Genomic DNA, 11,669 nt, shown 5'->3' with positions numbered 1-11,669 from the left:
CATTAGATCTTTGAAAGATGGTGATGGGCAAATTATCTCTGATAAGTCACAGTTGGAAGATTTTGTTAGTGGTTTTTATGAAAATTTCCATAAATCCACTCCTACAACGGAGCACCTAAATTTTTTGGATAGTATTCCTTCAGTGTTGGAGGACCTTGATAGATGGAGGTTGGATTCAATGCCTGTTGATGCTGAAGTTAAAAGAGCGGTTTGGGACCTTGATTCGGAAAGCACCCCGGGTCCAGATGGTTTTCTAGGTATGTTTTATAGAGTGTGTTGGGACCACTGTTAGTTAAAACGGGAATGGCAAGAAAACAGAGATGTACGGTACAGGTTTTAAATAAATAAAAACGATGAATGGTTCAGTCAACAAAATGGTAAAAAAACAGGAAACGTCAAACAGACGAAAACAAACAGTATGAGTATTAAACGTGTAGTTTTCAAAAAAATGAAACAAAAAAAAAGGCAGTATACTCATGTAATTTGAAAGATTATTACCTGTATATCTGCATCTAATGTTCTAAACTACATCAACATCAAACAGTCATGCATATATCATCCAAAATATAGCATCCAATGTAAATTCCAAATTAAAACTTAATACACCATATTAAAAAAGACATGTCCAAAATAAAATAAAAAAATCCATCCATCCATATCATCCAAGATGTCTAAAGAACTCAGTGTCATTATAATAGGTCCAAAGATCAATGATAAAAAAAAAAAAAAAAAAAAAAAAAAAAAAAAAAAAAAAAAAAAGATTAATGAGGAGGCATTAAACTATATGAAGTAGATCCTCCATCAACTCTAGTGTCAGATGGTTCAGGTTCCTCGTCAAGCCTCTCCATTTCAAGCTCAAAGTCTACTATAGGTACGTCACCAAGATTGTCTAAATCAATAGGCCTTAAAACTTTGTGTAGTTGTCTTTCATAATTCTCCCTCATCATAGAGTTCATCCTGATGTACACCAAATCTTTTAGCATCTCTGGGGCTAATCTAATTATTTTCTTTGTTTGTGCTGCATCCCAAGCACTCCAATTACGCTCACAAGGGGAGGAACTACAAGGTTGGCTCAAGATTTTACAAGCAATATTTTGAATCACAAGAAATGCACTACCAATAAATTGCCACCAAATCCCTACAAATCAACATAAGTAAACAAATATAAGAATGTTATATTTAATTAAAAAAATACAATAATAAACTAATTATCTAAGTCACATACTTGGATGGTTAGTTTTCATCATTGTCTGGCCTGTCATATTGAATAACAATGGACTTTTCATATGATAATCAATAACTTCTTGCATGAATTACTCACGATCTTCTAAAGGCACCATAATGTCCATAATAAATTCTTGTGCATTCATAAATTTAGTTCCATCAATATCAAGTCGACCACTAAACATAATTGAAGGATTCAAAAGTGCAATAAAGACATGAACATGATGAATAATTTTCTTCTCTAACCTAAATTGAAACAAGTCCATTATGGCTAAATACTTCCCTCCATCATTCTCCACAAATTTTCTTAATATTTCTTTTGCCCTTTTTATTACTTTATATAAGTAACTTGCAGTAGAACTATCTGAATCAACAAGGTGAAGAATACGAATAAGCGGCTCCATGAAAGCAATAACTTCCTTTACCCCCTCCCAAAATGTATCTGATTGAATTATCCCAACAATTCTCACTGCCATTTAAGCTCTATTGAAATGAAAGGCTCTCTACTCAGATGATGCAACAAAAAACTTCAACTCATTTTCAACAACAATAAGAGATTGCAGCATAAAAAAATAAGTACTAAACCTTGTTTTGCAAGGCTACTTGATATCTCTATTGTTGGTGAATTTCCTCATCAATGCTACAATACTTGTGTGCCTACGAATATAATCCACTACAAGTTTCCCATCTTCTATAACTTCCCTCACCCATTTAACTTTTTTGTGAATATCTTTTGAAAGCAGATTAATCCCATGGGCAGCACAATTTGTTTTATATATATAACGCTATTTTCTAGCCAACATATCACCACAAGAACAAAAGTTAGAACCATTATCTGAAATAAATTACACAACATTTTTTTGTCTAACTTTTTCAATGACATCAGAAATTTCATTGAAAAGAAATGTTGAAGTTAATCTATTTATACCGCACTCAATACATTTCAAAAATACAGCACCCCCAGGAGAGTAAGCAATCACATTGACCCACGACCTTTTCTTTATGTCAGTCCAAGAATCGGACATAATTGTGCAATCTGTGATACCCATGTCACCTTTATGTTGCTAACATAATGCATGATTTCTGCTTTTTTTTTTCTAGCAATCAAACTGGTCCGAAGATTGCTATGACTAGGTACAACATAACTTGTACCATATGCACATGCACCCCTTAGCATCTCAATAAAAGAATTTATCAGAATAACATTGAAGGAAATGTTATTAGTGACAAAAAAATTAATTACCAACATGTCCAATGACTTTTTGTCTTGTTTAGCAGCCATCTCTACCATTGTGGGTTGATGTGTACTCCTAACCTGAGGCATAGAAGGTGTGCTACTTGTGGAACCCATTCCACTTTCAAGAGTATCACTCCTTCTTTTCTTAGTAGATCTACTCAAATTAAATTTTGCTAGGGCATCAGCCTGAATGTGCTTAGGAACTTGGGTGCAAATTTGAACATCATGTCCAGATTGATAAGCTAAATGAGCCTTCATTCGTGAAACACTCCCAGAATAATTTAAGTCTACAATAGTTACATGTGAAACGGGCAAAACCACGTTGCTCTACATGTTCCCAAAATTTATCCTTAGGTCTCACCATTTTGCTTACGCTCAGGTAGCTCAACTTTGAAATACCTACATAATATAATCAAACATCCTTTCCAATCTCAACAAATAGAATAATTAATGTATTATGAATCAATTTACAACAAACCAAATCTAAACCAAACCAATGGAAAGACAATACATAGGCTAGTGGTACATTAAAAAATAAATAAATAAATGAATGGATTATCATGTATCGCAATGGAAAGACAGGCCATTTTGCAACCGTATGTGTCTGCTCTAATTCTGATCAACCTTAAACCTAAAAATAGGGGTAGGGAGTAGGGACAATCCTTTTAAGCTGAGGGCATCCATTGGAGGAACAGTGGACGATGAGTAAATTCCTTTCGGCAAAATTAAATCATAGATTAGTAAATAAAAAGAAAAAGGGATGTAAATTGCCAACATTCAATCTGTTGGGTTCAAAATTATGATACCTTGAAAGTACATCAGAAGCATTAAAATTATACCAAATATATACAAATAGAATAAATGTGTCATGTTCATATCGACTGTTGACAGTTTTGAAACATCAATCAAAATCATGGAGCAAGGAATGCAGATTGGTCCAACATTATGGTCTAATCTGATTAAAAAATCAAATGGTATTGAGCATTATTGGTAGGCTATCGATTAACCAATCATACTATTAGTTGATCAATCGAATCACAATTTTTAGTTTTTGGGGCATTAGGTTTGTACAAGCCATGAAAAGTTTGTATTGTATTCAAGTTCATCATTGGGTAAATGATTAGAAAATAGTCGTTTTAGTAACTCATTTCTAGAAGTTCCCAATACTTGAACACTACCCTGTTTGGTTAGAAATGAGTAAATTTAAAAAAAAAAAAATGAGGGAATGTTCAACTAAATTTTAAGGGTAGAGGTTCCTTCTGCAACTCAGAATAGATAAAACAGAAAACCACAGGATAGTAAACATAAAGGAAACCTACAAAACATCAAGTGAGTGATACTAGCAATGATAGACAGGAAGTAAAAACAAAAGCAAAGGTCAGAATTCACCCATGGTAGGCCACGGTTGGAGATATAAGCTAGATGGAATTTCTTCTGAACAATGAAGGGAGAAGAAGAAGAGGATATGACCAATAGGTAACCCTATCACTACCTATGGCAGAGTCCGCTACTCTGAGACTACTATCAACTGAGGACTGAGGAAGAGGTAGAAGAAGAGGATTTTCTTCTATCGGCTACTGTCGATGCCCGAGTTCCAATGATCTGCTATTGCTACTACCGCCGTCTTCTTAGATCGACTTGCGAGTCTTGCGACTTGCGAGTTGTCTCTTCTTCTTCTTTTCTCTGATTCTGAGGACCGACAGAGAAGAAGCGTTAGGAGGAAGACTCTGCTTGATATCTGATTTCTTTGATTGACCAACGGAGAAGAAGGGTTTAGAGGAAAAATCAGGTTGAGCGAATCCGGGTGACTGGGTGAGAGCAACACATAGATGTGGAACAAGAGATTGGGGAAAAAAACCCTATCGAATGGGTTTCATACCACAGGAGATGAATAGCAATTTGTTAGTCTTAATTCCTAAGGTTGAGGGTGCTATGTCTCTGGATAAATTTAGGCCCCTTTGCTTAGGTTTTTTTTTTTTTTTTTAAAATTATCTCTAAAATTTTGGCTTTGAGATTGTCTGTGCTGCTGCCTAAGCTCATCTCTGAGGAACAGGGGGCGTTCCAGAAAGGAAAAATTATTCATGTTAATATTTCTTTGGTGTCTGAGTTATCTAACATGCTATTCTCTACGACTAGAGGGGGTGGAATAAGTTTGAAGATAGACATTCAGAAAGCCTATGACTCTATCTCATGGAATTTCTTGAAACATGTCTTAAGGAAATTTGGATTTTCTAAAAGGTGGATTGCATGGGTTCATCAGTTGATGGCTTCTGCGAAGTTGGCTGTGCTTCTGAATGGTGGTATGATAAGCTATTTTGGGGTAGAGTGTGGTTGAGACAAGGGGATCCTATATGTCCTATGTTGTTCATTCTGGCTGAAGAAGTCCTGTGTCGAGGTCTTCACCGCTTGGTGGTAGAAAGAAAAATCATTCTGTTGAAAGGCCCTAGAGGGGGGGTCACGCCAGCCCATAGCTTGTTCGCGGATGATATTTTTATTTTTGCCAATGCAACTATTAGATGTGTTCGCCACTTGAATTTTTTTTGCAGAGATACTAGGAGTTCTTTGGGTAATGTATTAACCTTGAGAAAAGTAAATTATTTCTCGGTCATCTTCCTCCTTAGAGAAACTAGGCTATTAAGGAAGAGTTAGGCATCCCTCTGTGTTCTCTTCCTACCAAATATTTAGGGGTGGAGATATTCAAGGACAGAGTTAAGAAAGAGCATGTCTTGCCTATCATGGACAGGGTGAAGGATTGGCTAGCTGGCTAGAAGGGAAAAATTCTCTCCTTGCCAGGAAGGGTGGAGTTGGTGAAGACAGTGATCTTAAGCATGTTGATTCATAGCTTTGTTGTGTACTGGTGGCCTGCATCTTCAATTGCGACTATGAAAAGGTGGATGAAAAACTTCCTCTGGTCAGGGGAGATAGATACCTCGAAGAAAATAGTAGTTCACTGGGATCAATGTTGTAAACCCAAGGAGGAGGGAGGCCTTGGTCTGCGAAGGCTGGGAGATGTTAACATGGCAATGTTGTGCAAATTAGCTTGGAGAATCAAGAACGAAGACTCTATGGCTAGCAGGTTCTTAAGGGGTAGGTTCCTCAACAAAGAAGGCCTGCCAAACAAAGCATACAGGAACTCCTCTATTTCTCCTGGAATCAAAAGAGTTTGGAACTATATTAAATCTAAAGAGAGATGGATTGCTGGAGATGGTAGCAAAATAAAATTATGGAAGGACATATGGGTGGTCAGCAGTCGTTGGAAGAAAGAATTGATATGGATAATGTTGATTTGCGCTCCTTTGTAGGCAAGGTGAGCCGATTTATTGAAAATTTTAATTGGAAGCTCCCTAATGTGGATTCTCTTGGCATGAAAAGTATCTTTGATGATGTTTCTAGAATTCCCATCCTTGAGTACGAGTGCCATGATCGATGTGTTTGGAGTTTAGCCCATGATGGTATTTTTAGCTCCAAATCGGCTTGGGAAGACCTTAGAATGAAAAAAGTTTTTGTTTCTTGGGTGTCCCTTATTTGGTACAAAAAGTAGCAACCTAGAGTCTCTATTTTAGCCTGGAGAGCGATTCATGGCAAGTTGTCTACTGATAAAAAGGTGAAGAATAGAGCAGTCCCAATTGCATCAAGGTGTGAGCTCTGCAAATCTGAAGAGGAATCTTTAAATCATATGTTTGTAAATTGTCCTTTTGTTGTAGAAATCCGAAACCTTCTTTATTAAAGTTTCAATATTAGGTGGTCTGGCATGGGATCACTGCTTGATCTTGCTCAGTGGTGGAAAAGACAGTGGAAAAATGTGTGTTGTAAGGAGGTGTGGAGTTTGGGAATGCTATCGTCTTAGACCTTCTTTGGAAAGAAAGAAATAACAGGAGATTTGAGGGCAAAGGCCAGCTGCCTAGGTATGTGTTTTTCATGGTGGTGGATGATATCAGGAGGAACAAGCCTCACACTTTAGGTGAGGTAAAATCGGTTGTTGATGTATTGTGTTGTGACTGTCTGGGGCTCCCCATCCAGGCTGCTACTCACAGAGACATTTTGGAAGTTTTATTGGTGCAAACCTCCCATAAATTGGATTAACCTTAACTTTGATGGAAGTTCGTTGGGTAATCCTGGTCATGCTGGTGCAGGAGGAATTTTTTGGGACAACTTTGGCAGAGTTCTAGCCACTTATAAAGTGTTCATGGGGGTAACAGGTGTATTTGAAGCTGAAGTTGAAGGGTTAATGGAGCGGCTCATGTGCGCTAAGGAAATGAATTTCAATCAGCTGTGGGTGGAATCAAATTCCAGTGCAGTGGTTACTTCGCTTCATCAGAAGAAAATTCCTTGGTTTGCCCTTCAGAGATGTTCGACAATCCTCTCTTTCTTAGCTAGCATAAGCTGGAAAAATCTCTCACAATTATAGAGAAGAGAACTGTCACACCCCGTTCACACAGAACCGGGCCAGTGACCGGGTTAACACCGGGTAACCCAAACCTGCCAGGATCATCTAATACAGTATCCAACCACAGCATACACACAACTAAGAAAGTGTTCATCAGTTCAACGGAAGACTTAAATTTACCTATAAATATTCCCATTATACTTGATACCCAAATTGTAATACATAGTTAAGTACATGTGGGCCCGCAGGCATGATATTTACATAAAAGAATACAATTTACATATCAAGTACACAAAAGGGATAATAAAAAACACAAAGGGTATAGCTCAGTTCGGTATCAAAAGTAAAGCTCAGCTTGGCATCAAAGGTAAAGCTCAGCTCGGTATCAAAAGGTAGAGCTCAGCTCGGTATCAGAAGAAGAACTCAGCTCGGTATCAAAGCTGCGGTCTCGCAGCACAGCCCTAGCACGAGCAATCTGTGCCGTGCTCTAATTCCTCAGGGACCCACCAATCCTCTTTAGGGAATTCAACTGTGGGGCCCGACCCGTGCTCTTCAGGTTGATGACCTGTAAAATCATCTAAAAGAGGTACACACGTGAGATGAGCTCACTAGCTCAGTAAGTGAAAAGAAGGACCACACAACAGTCCACACAATAAATCACAACCATATGCATTATATGCTATGCAATTCATTTTAATCACTTCCACCTAATCAACATTACTAAGTCTTTGGTTTAGCGCTACTACAACCACAGTGCGCGTATACTCCGGGTACGAGTTACGAACTCCATCCCGTGATACGCCCATAAGGCTGTCGGAGAAGGCCCACCGTGAGTACTCAAAAAAGTAAAACATACTGACCACCAACTCTCAACATAAAGTAAATGATAAAAATTAAAGGTGCTGACTCCAGCATTTTAAAAGCAGTACGATTGGCCCTCTTGAATATACCACCGGGGTTGCCGACTGTCCTAATGACCAGCCGGGCGTATGTCTAACTGCCACAGTGACCCGAAAACTGCGACCACTACTTCCCCCCAAATGGTAACCCAACACCTCAACCCCTGTTGGGAAGGGTCGTAGTATGGGAAGGTCCTACACCGCATGCTCCTATATGACATAGTACGATTGCATAGTGCCTTTGCGTCCCATTCCATGGGCCACCAATGTACTCATTTCCAAGCCAACTACGGCATCTAGTCTATTAATGCATTATGCACAATGATGTTAACATTCATCTCATAAGCACATCATCATTTAACATTGAGAAAATAATCACAACATACATGGTATAAGATAATGTGAGGATGGCTAAGCTACATATAATTTACATGATGACATGGTTAATCTAGATACAATGGAATGATGCACAACAAGCCTTAAAATAAGGCCAAACATCCTCTCTCCATTTACTTATAGTGTACAGGGACTCACGCTCGGTACGGGTGAGATCCGGTGCGAGAAGCGTACGTTTTGGTGAACCTAACATAAGTGAATGGGGTTAGCATTTCACCATTTTGGAATCAAAATTAATACGATACAATGATAAAATCACGTTTAGAATCCTAAAAGAAGGTCGCACGTCCATTTTGGGTCCGTTCAGACGTAAAAATCACTTTGGGAGCCTCTCGGGTGGGTCGGACAGCCCACCTGTCATGACCCACCAGTCTTCTCAGGTGGGCGGGTCGGCCCACCGGTTGGCCCGTCGGTCCAGCCCACCGGTCTTAGTCAAGGGCCTGCCTTCTCAGGTGGGTGCCCTCAGGTGGGCCGTTTGGCCCATTGGTCTTGGCCCACCGGTCTTGGCGGAAAAATGCCATTTTCCATGAAACCTTTCCCAACCTTTGGGGAATCAAATGGGGCTTTTTTAAACCCATTTTTCACACATTCAAGGTCTCATAAGATGATCCTAACTTGGATCTAGGTTAGATTTAAGGAATGGAAGCCATCTTACCTTCTTTGCTCAAGAACTCTTTCAAAAACCCCCAAAATCACTTCAAATCACCAATGCTTCTCCAACCTTGTAAACACTTTTTCAAATCCTTCAAAATCAACACATAAACCATCTATTAAACCTTAGATTCATCATCTCAAGGGGGATTTACAAGACCTCAAGAAACTCTACCCAAATCAAGGGTTTTACTTGGGTTTGGTGAAAGTTTGAGAACATAGCCTTTGCTCACCTCTAAACGTAGATCTCGTGTTGGAGATCACTCTTCCGGCGTCGAAATGGGAAGATCAAACCTTGGCGCCGCTTAAATCCATTTCTTCTTCCTCTTCCTTCCCTTTTCATCTTCTCCGTTCTCTTTTTCCCTTCTTTTCTCACTCCTCTTTACTCTTCTCACCAACGCCCGAGTGTCATAAATGAGAAAATGAAAAACATAATAATAGCTATTTATACTTTCTGAAAATCATTAGTAGCACATGGGTGGGTCACTCAGGTGGGCGGATGCGCCTACCTGTGACCGCCCACCTGAGGGCCGAAAATTGGCCAACAAGTGGGATTTTGATGGAATTCGTCTCTCGGCAAGAATCTCACTCTCGGTATAAGATATATTATACGTATACGCTTTAAAATACGGCTACATACCTGCTTTATCCGTACATGACCTTATGATATGTGCATGTACACGGGTTGGGTACACCTGTCTCCTCTGGCACTGACTCGAACTTGTCTGGCCAGCCGGTGTTTAAGGTCACCATTGCCATCATGGTCCATAAGGAACCCGCCTTAACTCTCTCCGGTTTGGGTCCTGCATGGTTAAATCGGGTCAACTGTGTAATCAAACCGGGTTTAAGAAGTAGGGTATTACATAGATCATCTATTAAACCTTAGATTCATCATCTCAAGGGGGATTTACAAGACCTCAAGAAACTCTACACAAATCAAGGGTTTTACTTGGGTATGGTGAAAGTTTAAGGAATCTAGCCTTTGCTCACCTCTAAACGTAGATCTCGTGTTGGAGATCACTCTTCCGGCGTCGAAATGGAAAGATCAACCCTTGGCACCGCTGAAATCCATCTTTTCTTCCCCTTTCTTCCCTTTTTCCACTTCTTTCCCTTCTTTTCTCTGTCCTCTTTACTCTTCTCACCAAACGCCCGAGTGTCATAAATGAGAAAATGGAAAACTCATAAATGCTATTTATACTTTCTAAAATAACTAATAACCACATGGGTGGGTCACTCAGGTGGGCGGATGTGCCCACCTGTGACTGCCCACCTGAGGGCCAAAACTTGACCAACAAGTGGGATTTTGACAGAATTCGACTCTCGGCACGAATCTCACTCTTGGCATAAGATGTAATATACGTATGCGCCTTAAGATATGGCTATATACCTGCTTTATCCGTATATGACCTTATGATATATGCATGTACACGGCTTGGGTACACCCGTCTCCTCTGGCACTGATTCGGATTTGTCTGGCCAGTCGGTGTTCAAAGTCACCATTGCCATCATGGTCCATAAGGAACCCGCCTTAACCCTCTCCGGTTCGGGTCCTGCATGGTTAAACCGGGTCAATCATGTAATCAGACCGGGTCTAAGAAGTAGGGTATTACAAGAACTCTATTGCGGATTACTTGGCGAGGGACGCTGCAAAGTCAAGAGTATTTACTGATAATGTGACTTTACCATCGCACATTCAAGATATGCTGGCTAGAGTTGCTGAAGGAAGACCTGATTACTGTTTTGAGTAGTGCCTTTCCTTTCCCCTACTAATGGCAATGCCGTAGGTGGGGGACAGGTTTGGCATGTGTTTGGGTATTGTTTCTTTTGGTTGTTGTTCTATCTTTTTTTTTCTTTTTATTTTAATGAAATAATCCTTTTAGCAAAAAAAAAAAAAGATATATGTTTGTCCTTGTGTTTATACCTAATATTATTCGCAATTTTAAATATTTTGTTTATATGGTTGTTACATTATGTGCCCTCAAGAATAATGATTTTAAAATAAATGTGAGTATACGTATAAAGCTATTTATATTAAATTGTATTACAAGAAAATAGTAAATGGGCAATTGTCTTTTGTTTAGAATAAGATTCTCAATCGTGGTTTGTGATTTATTCCTAGACTTAGATCAAATTTTACAATGTGTTTGATATGATTTAAATGCTAATTGAAAGATCCCAATCCAAATGAAGCATTTAAAATGTTAAAATATTAATGATTGAATCCTATTCGTTCAATTAAAATATTTTTTAAACTAGTAATGGTGTAATCTGAAGGTGTTTGTCATGATTAAAATGCTATATTAACAATCACAATCCACATAAAATGTTAAAGAAATATAAAATGTGATGTTAAACTATATCCTTTTAATTAAAATCTTTTGATAGATATATGTACTTAGAGCATTTATCATATGTTGACATCTCCTTAACAACGTTTATGCTTGGGTATTTTAAATATTGTTTTTCAAACGTTAAGTACCTCAAGTGCAAGCGTATCAAAAGAAATTTGACACATTATATTTGGTTAACTACATTTGTAACCCTTAAGAGAATTTGGTGGGTTAGCACAAAGTCAATCGACCTAGCAGTCATGGGTTTGAGTTAGGAAACAATCTCTTCGTGATGTGGAGGTAAGATTTCATATATTTGACCCTCTCAACACCCCAAACAAAGTCAATCGACTCCAATTACAATTATTATGGATTCTTCACTTATTACTGACTCTAGTCGATATGGCTAACTCTAATCTCTCTTGGGATGATTCGAATATAAATTAATCTGATTCTAAGTTCGAAAATCTTATCCATTACACTCTCATATCTCAATTCAAAAACATTAAGAAATAAAAAATGTATTCCCTTTTTTTTTTTTTGTG

The 11,669-nt window shown here is 38.5% G+C and overlaps 1 protein-coding gene across 1 annotated transcript; it reads right to left on the bottom strand.

Moving 5' to 3' along the window:
- Positions 1–761: 761 nt before the first annotated feature.
- Positions 762–1,700, bottom strand: LOC122068024. The gene is made up of 2 exons (XM_042631846.1): positions 1,322–1,700; positions 762–1,138 (listed from the first exon to the last, which is right to left on the bottom strand). The coding sequence occupies exons 1-2, from the start codon at positions 1,698–1,700 to the stop codon at positions 762–764; spliced, it is 756 nt and encodes a 251-aa protein (XP_042487780.1).
- Between the last annotated feature and the right edge of the window lie 9,969 nt (positions 1,701–11,669).

This window comes from Macadamia integrifolia, unplaced genomic scaffold, assembly GCF_013358625.1.
Source record: "Macadamia integrifolia cultivar HAES 741 unplaced genomic scaffold, SCU_Mint_v3 scaffold3340, whole genome shotgun sequence".
NCBI classification, from domain to species: Eukaryota; Viridiplantae; Streptophyta; class Magnoliopsida; order Proteales; family Proteaceae; genus Macadamia; species Macadamia integrifolia.
The sequence above is the reverse complement of the archived record's forward strand: the minus strand, read 5'-3'. Positions and strand labels throughout refer to the sequence as shown.